The sequence below is a fragment of the Eurosta solidaginis genome, chromosome 1, assembly GCF_040869045.1.
Source record: "Eurosta solidaginis isolate ZX-2024a chromosome 1, ASM4086904v1, whole genome shotgun sequence".
Taxonomy (NCBI): Eukaryota; Metazoa; Arthropoda; class Insecta; order Diptera; family Tephritidae; genus Eurosta; species Eurosta solidaginis.
The window spans coordinates 58,846,295-58,862,856 of NC_090319.1; the positions used below are offsets into that span (position 1 = coordinate 58,846,295).

Consider the following 16,562-nt stretch of genomic DNA (forward strand, 5'->3'; position numbering starts at 1 on the left):
GCGGTCCACCTTTTAAAAAGACATGGGGAAGGGTAGACCCTTCCAGTGCAAGACATGCTCATATTGCTTTATACAATTGTTTTTGTTATTGATAATATCAGCAATCAATAACCTCACGTAATTAATAAACTGTAGTACTTACATTTCATTCATGCTCCAAATGTTCCAATGAGACACATATTTTCACTAAAAACGTAATAAAGCAGAAACAATCGCATAACGAATTATAAAAGGTTCTGGTTGTAAACGCATTTTCCGCTGTCTTCGACATTGTTTTTAATTTGATTAGTGACTGTGATCGCTAAAATTTGCACGGTCAAGTTAGCTTTTAATACTTAATACATATTAATGTAAAGCTACATTTTTATTTTAAACATATCAACATAGTAAGATTTGAAATATTTACGTCTACTTAAGTATTCTACTTAGGTATTATATAATTTACTTTTAATTAGATAGAAGAATACTTCATCTTAAATTGCATGTTAATGTTTCTCTTTAACATTTGTAAGTCAACCTAAATTTGTCTGCAAAATTTGATATTCCCCCCAATTTCAAACCCCATCAACTTCGCGTTCATAAGAATTACGCCTCGATGTAGATGAACGATGTGAAAGCCTGCGTACACGTTCTTTACTACAACTACGCTGCTCATGATCCTCATCATTCCTTTTATCAGCCGCATGTGTCGCATTGTCTTCGGAGACCACAGCTGTGATGCTACCATTATTGTTACCATTTGACTTTGTATTTTGATCTTGTATATGATTCTCAGAGCTTGTTACAATTGCATTCGCCATATCTGTACTGCCTGAATTCGTCGTTGTGCTGTGCGTTGAGTTGGGTTTGCAGTGTCGGAAGTTTTCTTTTATCACACGTTCTTCTTGTCGCATACGATCCTGTGTGACCTTTTCAATTTTACGTTGCATTTCCTCAGCTGAACGTACTAACTTGTCAGTTTCTAATACAACATGTTGCTTAGATGAACGTTCACCGCGACGTGACCACGAACGTTTTGAACGTATACGTGATCGTGATCTGGAGCGTGAGCGTGATGATTCGGAAGTAGAATATGAACGACGTGTGGATACAAGTTTCTTATTGGTACGTTGACCGTGTCCAGCACTCTTGGAGCGTGAACGTGAGTGTGATTTTCGTGATTTTGAGTCCTCGCGTGTGCGTGAGTTGCGTTTAGTTTTTGAACGCGAACGTGAGTAGGAGCGTGAACGTGTACGACGCTCCGAACGTGAACGACTGCGCGTACGACGTTGTCTGGAACGGCTACGACTTCGACTGCGACTACGGCTGCGTGAACGTGAGCGACTGCGTTTTGAATAGTGACGTTTTCGTGAGCGTGAGCGTGTATATGAACGACTACGTGAACGATTTCTGTATAACGAAAATTTAAGAAAAAACAATACCTATTCGTAAAATTAGCTACAAATTTCCTTCTATAATTACCTGGAACGTCCATATGATTCCTTGCGGTAATCCTCGTCATCGTACTGTTCATCATCATAGCTATTTTTGTGGTTGTTATAATATGAAGAATCGTAACCACCTCTGCCACGACCACGTCCACGGCCTCTTCCGCGCATACGTGGCGCATAACCACGATAATTCATGGATACAGGAAAAGGTGTTGGATGTCGGTAAAGCGCAGACATACCACCAAACATATTTTGTACATATGGAAACATAGAAAATTGCTTCATCCATTCACTGGCTGCTTCAGGTGGATAACCTGGAGGCAAAGTACCAGGCGCAGCACCACCCGCAGCCGCAAATGCTGCTACAGCTTTAAAGGGATTTAATGGATTGAGACCAACAGCTGGTATTGCATTGGTTACATCGGTGGGCGTAGGTGCGACGGTAGCTGATTTCTGTTTTGACTTTTCTGCATCAGCGTCTGAACTTTCAGAACGGCGAGATCTGCGACTCTTCAAAAGTCCCATCAATGGCGTTTTTGTTTTGATTTCTTCGACTTTCTTTTTCTGATCGTCGAGCAGTTTCTCGGTAGCCACTTTATACTTTTCAACTAATCGCTCCCGTTGATCCAGTTTATTTCTATTATTTTCACCATATCTGGAGCGTTTGCCTTCATGTTTTAGCTGTAAGGGGAATAAAAATGTAATTTTTGTTAAATATTTTTTGAAGAGAATATTTTTGAGGGGCATCCTACAAGGGCTGCGCTACCTACCATTAAGTCATTAAGAAAATAAGAGCGAGCTCGGCTGACGACCATGCCCATTTTATAGGTCGGTGGTGCAATATATTGCAACTAAGGTATCAAATGAAAGGTATACCCGAAAAACTTTCGTCAGACAATTGGCTGAACTAAATTGGTCAGGTTTCTATCTTTCTTTCTTTTTCTTTTCTAAGAAAAAGGTTGATCAATAGTGAAATTTAGGATATGCCATAAGGGTTCCAACCTTCAAACGAATGATGAAGGTGAAGTAAAATATGCAAGAAAACAAAATCACCGGAACAGGTTTGGGAATATATAGATAGATACATAATTTATTAAGTATTGCACTGCGACCATTGGCCTACTGTGCACTGATCTCGAATCGATCTATAGTATGCCCAGTTTCTGCCTACAATATTCTGTAAGAATAACAGTTAGGATTCTTAGGGCATCTTTCGAGAGGCCTATTATTTCTCTAATGCGAGTTGTGCTATAACCTCCTAACAGTAACTTAGATTGTGTCAAACGTTCTTCTCTCTTTTCCCTCTCTTATACTAATAAATGCCCCCTAATTTCCTGTGGGCCAATTGGGAATATATAACAAAATGTGCATATTTTGTTTGAGTCTAGTTGAATACTTTGGTTGAATGTACTGTGTATAGAGTTAGTCCTACTATATAGATTAACATTTAAAAATAAATATACAGTCTCCGACTAGCTTTCAGCGTGAACAGTTGTTGATTTTTTTTTTCCTGTGCTCTCAATTCGTTTGACCTACACTAGTGCATTAACACACATAGGTAACAGTTACCTCTATTCTCTTGCACATAATTTTTTTTTTTCAAACAACACGTGCTGAGGGTTTCAAGTGCTGGTGTAAATTTTTCATCATGGCCCGCCGGGCCTCTAACCTGGGGGACAACAGGTTTGCCCTGTTGGCAAATAGTCCCCCCTCTGAAAAAAACGAAAAAAATTTAGCGAATTTCCTTCTCTACCTGATCCAGTTCAGGCTAGAACAAATCCTAAAGTGGTATCCGCAATAAACGAAAACAAATCACTTACGCATTTCTCATGCTTTGCAGTTGAAAAATCGCTCCAAATCATAAGCAAAGATATCATCAGCGTATCAGAGCTTAGAGACGGAAGCCTCCTGCTCCTTGTGCAGAATATACAGGTAGCCCAAAAATTCCTAGCAGCTAAACAATTAGCAGGAATTTGTGAAATAAAGTGTAAGTATCACGAGAACCTAAACTTCGTAAAAGGTACAGTCTATGCTCCTTACCTAAGCCACGTGCCAGAAGATGAAATTGTGAAAAACTTGGAGCCCCAAGGGGTGGTCTCCGTGTACAAATTTAAAAAGTTCGACGATAAGTCAAAAGAGAGTGGTGTGGTGTTACTAACCTTTGATTTGTATAAATTACCAGAGTCTATCGATGTCTCGTGGCAGGTGGTGTTCTAATGTATGTACATGAAAATTTACAATATAGCATAGTGTGTAATAAAGCTATTGACAGGAATGTGTGGTGCATTGTCATAAAACTTAAAAAATATGCGTTAAAATGGCAAATTGGTGTACTCTATCACTCACCAAATAGCAGTGATGCTGACTTCATGACATACTTAAACAATGTCATCAATGAACACCTCAGGGAATCTGACAACATTATAATAGTTGGAGATTTTAACATTAATATGAATATATCATCAACATACTCAAACCAGCTTATAAGTTTATTTGCACAAATGGCTATGGTACAAAGAATAAATTTCAACACAAGAATAACTGAGCACTCCTCTACGAAAATAGACTTACTCTTCAGCAATAATGAGCAAGTTAAAACTGAACATGTAAGTGGATATAAAATTTCCGATCATGAAACAATTCATTTCAAAGTACCAACAGCTAAATATTGCAAAATGAGAAAAGTTGCTACTGTTACCAACTGGGAGTACTATAGCGCAGAAAATCTTTTAAATCTGCTGCGAACGTGCGACTTTAGCTCTGTGTCTCATGTAGGCATAGAACGTAGAACTGAGATCCTGAACAATATTTTAACTGAAGCTATGCAAGCATTGACGTATGAGAAGAGGATCCAAATACAACTGAGGAATAAGTGGTATGACCGTGAGCTAAAGGAACTGCACAAAAGAAAATTTGAATTCTATAATACTGCTAGAAATACTGGCAACTGGGTGGATTATAATGGCATAAAAAAAATATATAAAAAAACTGTTATGTATAAAAAGAAGAAATATATGGAAGATAAAGTGCTCGATAGTGCAGGAGACATGAAGCGGATGTGGAAGTCTTTAAAACATCTTGCTGAGCTCACCGATGACAGAAAGGTCGTTAGCAAAATAGTAATTAACGGTGAATGCCTCGAGAAGGAATACGATATAGCCAATGCCCTAAATACATTTTTTGTACAGAGCATAGCTGAAATTAATGATAGCATTGAAATAATTCCAATTGCGGCAGAAACAAGTGTAAATAATGCAATTGAAACTTTTCAATTCACCGACGTAGAGTTAGATGATATAATGAACATTACTAAATCTTTTAGAAACAAATATGGTGGAAAAAAGCTTTTGTCGGAGGGGGTATTTAAAGATGCCATGATTTACATTGCTCACTTCTACAAAGATATAATAAATGAATCAATAAACAGTAGCATTGTTCCAAATTGCTGGAAAGTATCAACTATAGTACCTGCGGAAAAAGTCAAAAATACAGTAAGGCCAGAGGAACTGCGCCCAATTAATACGCTACCCGCAGATGAAAAAATTATGGAAACGGTGGTTAAAAATCAATTAGTGGCATATCTAGATAAATACCAAATTATTATACCTGAACAATCTGGGTTTAGGAAAAGCCATTCTTGCGAAACCGCACTGAATATGGTTATTGCGGAATGGAAAGAGGATATAACTGATAAGAAAGTTGTGATCTCAGTCTTTTTAGACTTAAAACGTGCTTTTGAAACTGTGGATAGAGAGGAACTGCTGAATGTTATGTTTAATAATGGGATAAGAGGAAAATCCTTGGAATGGTTCAGAAGCTATTTGAGTAATAGAAAACAGAAGACGATAATTGGAAGTGCAGTTTCACCGGTTGCTGATGTACATATTGGGCTACCGCAAGGTTCAGTATTGGCACCGCTATTGTTTACAATATATATTAACGATATTAAAGAATGCTTGAAATATTGCAATATTCGACTATTTGCGGATGATGCATTGATAACCATTAGTGAAAGAAGTGCGGGCTTTGCGGTATCGAAAATGCAAGAAGACTTAGACTCCCTTTACAAATGGCTATGCCATAGAAAGTTGAAAGTGAACGTGGATAAAACCAAAAGTATGATATTTTGCAAAAATCAAAGCATTATGGGTGCCAATAACCTTAGCAATATTACTCTGAAGATAAGAAATGTTGAAATTCAGCAAGTAGACAAGATCAAATACCTAGGAGTCTGGATCGACAAAAACCTTAGATTTGGAGAACACATAAGTTATTTAGAAAACAAAATTGCAAAAAAAATTGGTTTTATGTACAGAACTTGTAAATATATTAGTCAACGACACAAATTATTAGTGTATCGATCAATTATTGAACCGCACTTTATCTATTGTCCAACAATCCTGCTATTAGCAAATGACACACAAATAAAAAAACTGCAGATACAACAAAACAAGGCAATGCGATTAATTTTAAAATGTTCGCTTAGAACACCAAAAACTACAATGCTAAATATGTTAAACTGGCTCAGTGTAAAACAGTCGATATATTATTTCACATTGAAATTTATACATCATATGAAATTAGGAATAACACCGAATTATCTCAACGGGAGAATACATTTTAATCATGAAATACATAACTATGGAACTAGAAGCAGCGGAAATATAAGACTGCCTAGAGTAAGAACGGAGTTCGCGAAGAAGACTTTAGAATATATAGGTTATAAAATGTACAATGAATTACCAAATGCGATAAAAGACTGTGAAAATATTAATAAGTTTAAAGCAAAATTATTTTTATACTGTAAGTCATTAAGCATGTAATGTATACAATTTATTTATATATATATATATACTTTTTTTTACCTTGAACTAGGTCTTAAAGACCGTAAATAAATAAATTATTATTATATATTATAAAGTGAAAGTTAGGGAGTACATCCCCAGCCCAATGCGCTGCAAAACATGCCAGTTATTAGGACATACAGCAAAGTACTGTAAAAACGATCCCTTATGTGTAAATTGCAGTTTACCTCTCCATAGCGACAAGAATTGTTCACGCACAAAGTGCGCCAACTGTGAAGAGGAGCACCCCTCCAATTCAAACAAGTGTTCCAAATTTATACAACAGAAAGAAATTCTGAAAATAAAAATTCGACAAAAATGCACACTAAAGCAGGCAAGGTCACAGTACCTCGCACAATTCCCACAAACTTCATCACCCACTTCTTATGCTGGCGCAACCAAAAATCACCCTACAAAATTAAATCCACCATCCGCTAACAAAACTAGCACTCCTCCAGTAACCTCCAATCTCAAAGATAAGCCAGGTACTTCTAGCACCCTGTCTAAAGAAAACAATAGATTCTCCTTTACTGATCTCAAATCCAAAGAAACAGTAGCTCCATCATCATCCGATAGCAACAACACCACAACCACCACCTTCTCCAACACCCCAGCAACACCAACTTCCCAATATATTAGAAAACCAACAACAGTTAACATCATCTCGAATGAAAGCATAACTTTAACAACCGCACTATCACTGTCCGAACGCGACAACACCACCACAACCACCTCCACAGACTCACCTTCAATATCAACAACTGCTAGTTGGGCTCAGTCAGCACCATCTACCTTCTCTCCCATCACAAACCTCACTAAACAACTTTTAGAACAAAACGACTATTGCTCAACATACCCGTGATCTTCGGACTCGGATGTTGAGATGTCGAAATAACCCCCTCTTTTTCTTTTTTAGTTTTAGTTAAAACCTTTGCTCATTTTTACCAAATGCACTTTGGCATACTGCAATGGAATATGAAAGGACTTTTCAATAACTCACACGAATTACAACTCTTAATCAAAGAGCACTCACCATCATTCATAGCGCTGCAGGAAACGCACCTACTATGCAACAAAACCGCAAATATCTCGAATTCGTATACACACTATTTCCACAATTTACCCCATAACACCTCTGGCAAACAAGGCATCGCGGTCCTTGTCAAAAAAGGCATTCCACACAAATATATCCCTGTTCAATCGCGACTTTGTTCAATCGCTATTGAAATCGATTTAGGCTTCAGATTTACTATGGTGTGTGTATACATCCCTCCACAGCAAACATTTAATCTGGATGACTTAAGGGGATTAGTTCCTACTTTCAACACCCACGTCATTATAACAGGTGATTTCAACTCGTGGAGTCCGCTATGGGGTTCAGATGTAGCAAATCAGAGAGGAAGGACACTAGAGGATTTAATTCTCACAGAGAACCTCGTCGTCCTGAACGACAAAGCGCCAACCCACTTCTCGTCGCACAAAACTCTAACTAACGTAGATGTTACAATGTGCTCGGCCGAAATTGCCCCAAAATTCACTTCATCAACATTAGAGTTCTTACACGGTAGTGACCACTTCCCTGTAATCACAAAACTCACGGTCGGCAGCTCAACCTCAGCTCGCCCCAAACCGAAATTCCAAACCGATGAAGCAGACTGGTCCAAATTTCAAACAATAGCTTGCCAAACCATTGTCGAAGCTAAAAAGTCGAATAACGTCAACAAAGAAGCAGCTACTCTGCACAGAGCCATTCGTACAGCTGCGCACTTTTCAATTCCGCAAACACATTCAAAGCCCCTCAAAAGATTGTCCCATACTGGTCTAGTACCCTCTCCACACTAAGGGAACATAAAAAGAATATGTGGTGCATTTATCGTAAAGGCCGAACAGAAGCCAACTTGTTGAACTATAAAAGAGCCAATGCTCTATTTAAAAGAGAAATGAAAGAAGCCAAGCGCAAAAGCCTCGAAGAGCTTACAGAATCCATAAACCCTTCCTCCAACCCCAGAAAAGTTTGGACCGACATCAGAATACTTACATGCTCAAATGATTCACACTTCATCAAATTTATAGAAACTAACAGTGGGCCCATTTACGAATCAGATAAGATTGCAAACCATTTCTCAACTGTATGGTCAGATTATTCGAAAGACTCGAACTTTCACAAAGATTTCACGGACCAGAAATATGATGTTGTAAACGAAGAATATCATATGCCTTATTCATCGATTAATAAACAGATTGAATGTCCTGTAACAACTTTTGAATATGACCTCACAATTGGCACCATGTCTGGTAAAACACCTGGCAGAGATAGAATATCTTATCCTATGCTCAAAAACCTCCCTATCCAGGTCAAAGAAAGAGTTGTCGACCTCTACAATAGTATAATCGATCAAGGTGTTATCCCTCAGATGTGGAAACACGCAGTTGTAATACCAATACTCAAAAAAAAGGACTGCGTCACGGAGGTTTCTGGATATAGACCGATCTCTCTCCTTGCCTGTTTAAGCAAGGTACCAGAACGAATCGTCGCGAAGCGGATCATGTGGTTTCCACTTAGAAATAAGTGCATTAGCTCACACCAGACCGCGTTCAAAGAAAAGCAAGGAACAATGGACGCACTCCTAGTTTTTGACAACTTTATCTCTAACTCTGTATCAACCAAAAATCATGTTTTCACGCTTAGCCTCGATTTTGAAAAGGCCTACGACAGGATTGGAATTCATCTAGTCCTGAGACAACTCGCCAGATGGAAAGTCGGCTCTAAAATATACAACTTCGTTAAAACATTCTTATTGAACAGAACATTCTCTGTTAAAGTTAACAATAGTTATTCAAATACGCGTAAGCTATACAACGGCATACCACAGGGCTCGCCCCTATCCGTTGTTTTATTTGTTATAGCATTTGATGAAATTAATAGTATATTCACTAAGTACAAAAGGATATCTCACGTTATCTATGCTGATGATGTGCTTTTATTCACAAAATGCAAAGAACACTCTCTAGTACAGAAAGATTTTAATGACATCCTTGTAGACATTTCCATCTGGTCAAAGTCGTCAGGTGCCTCTCTTGCACATGAAAAATGTAAGATATTCCACATTTGCAGAAAGCACATCTGCCCACCTATAAGTTTAAGCTTAAATAATGTAAATATTGCCAATAGTTCTAGTCTAAAATTCCTTGGAGTTATTTTTGATAAAAAGCTTACGTTTAAGGACCATTGTAAATATCTAAAAGAATGTCTAACAGTACGTCTTAATATTATAAAATATCTTTCGTCCAAGCACTGCTTGGTACACACTGCAACACTAATAAATATCACAAAGGCACTAATCTTATCAAAGATAGACTACGGACTAGCCATTTACGGACATTGCTCAAAAAGTAACCTAAAACTAGTTACCCCACCGTACCACACAGCAGCTCGAAGAAGCATCCGTGCTTTTCCTAAGTCACCACTAAATTGCGTACTAGCAGAAGCAGGACTTCCATCTATAAGTGAGCGAGTAAAGCACAGCACGCTAAAACTCATCCCGAAGGTACTGCATGGCAATAACAGTTTGATTTACAATTTATCAACAGCCGAAGCCAAAAGAAAGAGGCAACTAAGGCAACCCTCCACGATAGCAAAATGCGTGTTGTTGGCCAGAGAGCTGGGCTTAAACTCCACCCCTATAAGGCCTACAAATAACAAACCTCCATCATGGCAGTGCTTTAAGGACATCATTTGCACGGACCTAATCCGACATCGGAAAGTGTAACTAGCCCGGTCGTGTACCAACAGCTCTTTAAGGAATTAGCCTCAGGCTTTGCAAACGATGAATGGCACTTCTTATACACTGACGCCTCGAGATTAAATTCAGTCACTGCGTTTGCGGTTGTCGATGCAAACGAGAATACGTTAAAGGCAGGACATCTGCTTCCATTTTGCTCAGTATACACAGCTGAAGCCCTAGCGATATATTTAGCTGTGCAATATGCATCTGAAACCAAACAAAAATATATAATATGTTCTGACAGCCTATCCGCAATAAACATGTTAAATAACGCAAACAATAAATCTGATATTGCACTATCGTTTCGATCGATGTTAGCTGACAAAACAGAAATGATAAAAATTATGTGGGTTCCAGGCCATGTCGGTATCAAAGGCAATGAAGCAGCGGATCAAAGGGCAAAGTTGGCCACAAATGAGCCATTGATCTCTTCCGAAGTAATGCTGGCTCCAGACTTCAGACGGCTTATTGCAAATCATCTTGGTGCAACCAAATTGAGTGAATGGCAAAACTTCTATCACCACTACAAAAATTACAACATAAGTGAAGAAAACCCAGTTTTTCCACAGAAAGTTTTATGCAGCGACTTAAAAGCGTTTATACGTCTGCGTATCGGCCACACTATAGTAACTCACAGCCATATAATTAAAAGAGAAACACAGCCGCAATGTCCGTTTTGTGCTACCCGGTCATTGTCTGTAGTCCATCTTCTAGACGAATGCACAAGTTTACAGAACGCTCGTGCCGAAGTTTTTGGAAACACCACTCCATCTAACTATTTGCGAAATATGGAACTAAAGAACATACAAACAGTAGCTAAATTCTTAAAATTGTCAAATTTGAAAAAACTAGTTTAAAAAGACAAATAGATATATGTACACATATGCATATATGCATATGTAACTACCTTTATTGATATAAGATTTAAGTAAAATACTAAGTAGTCTTAAGGAGAGCCGAAGGTCTGTGTTACTTGTGCTCCTTCTATTGTAATTTGGTGATTTATCACCTCTTTTCTATATAATAATAATAATAATAAAAATAAATATACATTTTCAAATAAAAATTTATATGCATTTTACCTTAATGCGATCAAATAGTTGCTCTAATAATCGTATGCTCTCAAGCTTGCGTTGTGCTATCATCAATTTTCGCTCCTCAATGCGTATCTTTTGTGAGATTTCCACTTGTCCTTTCTCCTGTATCTTTTTCAAATGTTTCTCCTTGCGTTTCTCTTCGCGTTCACGTTGCTTCTCTAATTCAGCTAATTTTAATTGCTCTTCTTTTTGCCTGTAATTTTTTGTTTGTTGCGCTACTCTTCATTTTCTTAAGAGTTTTGGGCGTTATTTAACTATATTTTTTTTTTTCAGTTTTACTGACATTTTAGTTGGCTTCCCATAAATCTTAATCTTAATTTTATGATAAAAGTTATTTTTATGGAAATAAAAGTAAATGTATATGAAGATAACAACAACTGAGAATGCAGATCTCAATTAATGCACTTCATTTACATAAAATATAGCATCATTAAAAAATAAAAATCTCGGATATAAGTACTTATAAATGTTAGAATGTGAAAAAAAAGATATAACATGAACTATTGCAAACCTTTCAAGCTCTAGTCTTTGAAGTTCTTCGTTCTTTTTCCTTTCTTGTTCTCCTTCCTCACTTTGTGCCTTTTGTATTAAGCGTTTGCGCACGCGTTCACGTCGTTGAATTTGTGCATCGCTAAGATGTTTTGTCTTGTCGAAATTAACATTCATGTTAATGGCTTGCGTTTTGTCTAGAAATTTGCGAACCAATTTCATACCACGAAACTCGTCCATTGCGCGTACGAAGCCCATATACTCGTCGAATTGTACATAACTTAAATAAATATAATTCATTAACTAAAGAGTAATAATGTATACACGTATTGTGGTTCAACGGTTTTTAAAACATCACTTGTAATCAGATTAAAAAGTCCCATCCTATTGTCAACCGTACCTACGCAGAATCCTGTTAGAAATATGAATGTAAAACTAAAATAAAAAATCAAGGTGCGATAACCTCCGAAGAGATTAAAGGCCGAGCTTCCCTTCCAATTTGCGTCATGCTCCTTTTCATTTTTGGTACAAATTGCCAGAACTAGACGTACATGTTTTATACCGTCACCGAGCAGCATTTGCAAGTCAGATTAGTTTGCACTGAGAAGCTTTTTATGGCAGAAATACACTTGGAGTATTTGCCAAATCACTGAAGAGGGACGTGCTGCTTTGGAAATCATTGTTTCTAAATTTTTGGTGTTGCTTTGCCCTGTAATTAGACACAGGATCTTCCGTGTGGTAGGAAAGCACGCTACACGCACACCACGGCAGCCGCCGCGAGGAACTGGGACTCCAAATCCCTCATGGGACATCGTTAACGCCAAACCCGTCGCTTATCAACCAACGATACAACAACCATTTAGCCCAGATATATTGTCCACGGACACAAACAACACCTTTGTCAAAAATTTTATCCATTAACAACCTATATCGAAATTAAATGTCAGAAAATCTTTGGATACGAATCTACGTCTTAAAACCTCAATCCCACATGAGATATGTGTTTTTTTTAAAGATCGTACTTTCATATCAATTTCTACAACAATAATACAAGTATAACTATTGTTTTTTTTTTTTTTTTAAGAATTTAAATGCAATGTAATAAAGTTTTAGACCTGGAAATCTGCAATATCAGACAAATAAATTTCCGAGCCAGCTAGACCGAAACTTTTGGATCACATAACACTGATAATTTTCAGATGTCATCCAATGTTATTGCGCAAAATTTTTAGAAACCCCTTCTGGCAGCAGACAGCGTAATCTTTCACTCAGCGGTTAAGTGTCTAAAAACCGTAAAAAGCCCCTAGAAGTTAAACATAAATTATATGCTCACGCTTCAAATAGTACGCCATGTTCATAGCTGAATGTCTTCATTCCATTGATGTCCGAATTCATTTTATTGCGGTACGGATCACACACTGGTATATCAACACAGCGAACACTGCCAAATTTTTCGAAAATACGTTTAAAAATACTTTCACTAGGTTTGACGTTTTCATCATTTTCCATATGTCTTGGACAAAACCATCTTATAGGTAAATGCGTTAGATGTATTGTATCTGGACGTTCACCAGCCTTCATCTCATCCATACTGTGAGCATCGCGAAAGAATGAGTCCCAATCATGACGCGTCGGAAACTCATCCTTTGGTTCAGTAGCGCGCACACGAAATGATTCACTAAAACCAGATATACGCAATGATATGCCATCTAAACGTGTTATGGCGCTGCGCAATCGTTTTCGATCTTCCAACTCAGCTTCAAAGCGTATGAATTCTAATGTGCTTTTAGATGCCTGTGAGTACATTAATTATTATAAACATTTATTTTAATTATATAACTTTTTTTTCATACTTTTAGCACAAAAAATTTATCCGGCTTCAAGGCATGACTTAATTTTTCCATTAAATCCAAATGTGAAATGGATTTGCCCGTTTTATTAGTGGGCAGTGATACAGATATTGTCATCTTGGCAAGCGGCTTGAGATATAAACTATGTGGCAGATATAGTGGCACACAGTCCGATACATTTTGTATATTCTGAATATCGGTCATTTTTACACATAAAACGTTTTTATTTGTTTTATTATAACGTTGTAGTTATTGGTTTTTTGTTTTAATATTACGAAGATAAACGTGATTTGAATTCAAGATGAGATTTTGTTAAATACATATATTAAAAGTAGATACATACATCGGCTCGGAGAAAAGAGATGAATAAATGGAAATATCTTAAAAATATCGCTATCTAAATAAGCTTTTGAATTGAAAGTAAAAAAACCCTAAATCGATCTAAACTCTACTATTTGTATGATTTAACTGCTGAAAAAGTTTGCAAAAATTATTGATGAAAAAATCAGCAGTCTATATGCAAAGAGGCGAGTAGCACTCAATCCATTTAAGAAAGATATTTAAGTTGCTTAATGTTAATATATTCTATGAAACACAACGACTTTTGCCTGTTAAACTGCTCTTTTGTTATCTAAATTCTAAAATGCTGCTACAAATAAGCGCAATCAAAATTTTTTCACAAATTTTCTGCGAGATGATGAAAAATTTGACGCAGCCAGAGTAACAGGGTTACTAATAATTCCAATGAGAAACGGTGTAGAAAACTCGGAACAAGGAGTAAAAAGATTTAAAAAAAAATTTTGCACAAGCAACAGGGTGTAATGAGTTTCATCTATCAATTGACTCCACGTATAAAAAATGGTAAATTTTTACTTCAAAAAAACTCTTACAATAGCACAAAAATTGTCAAATGAGTACCTGCAAACGCGTTTTGATCATAATCCGGTGCCGGAAAATTACCATTCAATTCTATTTAAAAGTTATTAGCAAACGTTTTGTAAAAATTCGCTGTTTTTTATCAGCCGTCAATTTAAAATTGCGTGCACAATCTTTTAATTGAACATGAACATACTTATTTAAAGAAAATTTACTTAAGTTCGTTCTATAAAATTATTTAAATCTCGCAACATAAACGAATATGGCCCGGTTTTTCAGTAGGTGATTAAGCTAAGCTTAAACTAAGTTTGCTTAAACTCTAGTCAAATTTATACCCCAGTTAAACTACTGAGCAGTTTTTCCGTCACAGTTTAAGGCCGCCTTTGAGGTTTGCTTTTTTGTGCGGAAACATAGGTTTTTTTATTATCTAGATAATTTGTAGATACGGCAACAGCTGGTTTTTGTTTACCCAACAAAGATGGAAAAAAAAAATCTCCAGCGAAATTTTTATATATAGTTCAGGAAGTGATATCCAACATCATTATTTAATTATTCTTAAACCATATAGTTCTTGAGTTGATATCCAACTTCATTCTCCAATCACTATCCAACCTTTGAGAAATTTTGTAAAATTAAAAGTTTTCTAATTGATTTCCAACGTCATTAATATTTTCCAATTAATATCCTAATTTCGAGAGATCTTGAGAAATGAAAACAATTCTTCAGCGAAATTATATATATAGTTCCGGAAGTGATATCCAACATCATTATTTAATTATTCTTAAACCATATAGTTCTTGAGTTGATATCTAACTTCATTTTCCAATCGCTATTCAACCTTTGAGAAATTTTGTAAAATTAAAAGTTTTCGAGTTGATTTCCAACGTCATTAATATTTTCCAATTAATATCTTAATTTCGAGTGATCTTGAGAAATGTACAGTTCTCAAATGAATATTCAACAAGTTTCTCCAGTTGATATCCTACGTGGAGTTGAAAAAAATCTCCAAGGTGGTACCACCAAAGCAAATGGCTATTCATTGTGAGAAATAAACACCTAATTGATAGCAGTAATGAGGCGTAAGTAATCAAAAATTATATATGCGGCCGCCGTGGTATGATGGTAGCGTGCGCCGCCTACCACACCGAAGATCCTGGGTTCATGCCCCGGGAAAAGCAACATCAAAATTTTATAAACAAGGTTTTTCAGTTAGAACCCACTTTTTCTAAGCGGAATTGCCCATTTCACTCCGTTTATTCTTCTGCCATGAAAAGCTCTCAGTGAAAACTAATCTGCCTTGCAGATGCTGTTCGGAGTCGGCATAAAACAAGTAGGACCCGTCCGGCCAATTTGTATGAAAAATTAAAGGAGCACGACGCAAATTTGAAGAGAAGCTCTGCCTAAAATCTCTTCGGGGCTTAGCGTGTCACATTTATTTATTTTTTAAATTATATATATTTCATTTTATTTTCGTGAAAAAACTGTAGTATGGAATCTTACATTTGAAGCCAGTTAAAGAACCACAAGTTGTTAATTAAATTTGTTCAACTTAAGTAATAGCATTTTTTGCTATATGAAAAATTACCTCTTTTACTGAGTACGCTATGATTCTCGAGTTGAGCCACTGTTTCGAAACAACTCTTGAGATTTTAGAAGTATGCCTAGTTATCAACATGAGCTCTAATGGTACTCAAGCTGAAATGCTTGTTGGGTATATTCGACGCCATTTCGAACAAGCGGAAATCACGGATAGGTTAACCAGAGTTTAACCCAACCAGATCGACCGCTTAAGCCCAGCTTAAACTTCTGTTAAAGTAGACTGAAAAACTGCAGAATAAGTATACACGTAGGTTAACTGACAAACTGAGTTGAACTTGTACTGAAAAACCGGGCCTAAGTAGTTAAAGTGGATTTGGGCTCCTTAAGGCATAGGAATCAACAACCCTAACCGTTAAAGCCGCTTAATTTAATATACCAGAAACCGAATAGGGATATATCTAACCTCGATACTAATGCGTATGCAGGACATTCAATGATAATCAGGTTAGATCAAATTTAGGTTTGTCTTCGCAAAGTCAGCATAAGTAAAGGGAGTTTAGTATAGTTTTCCATAGGAAAGAAGTGACTTAGAATGTTGAGCCATTGTACATGGACCTGCAAAGTGTAAATCCCTTTTACATTAGTAAATCAT

General features: G+C 36.7%; 1 protein-coding gene across 1 annotated transcript; it reads right to left on the reverse strand.

Annotated features, from left to right (window-relative positions):
• Positions 1 to 321: 321 nt before the first annotated feature.
• Positions 322 to 14,229, reverse strand: Xe7 (A-kinase anchor protein 17A). The gene is made up of 6 exons (XM_067791736.1): positions 13,499 to 14,229; positions 12,979 to 13,439; positions 11,668 to 11,925; positions 11,142 to 11,349; positions 1,462 to 2,111; positions 322 to 1,389 (listed from the first exon to the last, which is right to left on the reverse strand). The coding sequence occupies exons 1-6, from the start codon at positions 13,697 to 13,699 to the stop codon at positions 555 to 557; spliced, it is 2,613 nt and encodes an 870-aa protein (XP_067647837.1). The 5' UTR covers positions 13,700 to 14,229; the 3' UTR covers positions 322 to 554.
• Positions 14,230 to 16,562: the final 2,333 nt, after the last annotated feature.

Bases quoted from the DNA above. Each gene is read 5' to 3' on its own strand.
- Xe7 (XM_067791736.1), bottom strand. From the start codon at position 13,699: ATGACCGATATTCAGAATATACAAAATGTATCGGACTGTGTGCCACTA. The intron at 11,926-12,978 runs GTGAGCATATAA...TATTTATTTAAG, and splicing joins CATGGCGTACTATTTGAAGC to TTATGTACAATTCGACGAGT. The intron at 1,390-1,461 runs GTAATTATAGAA...TTCGTTATACAG, and splicing joins GAATCATATGGACGTTCCAG to AAATCGTTCACGTAGTCGTT.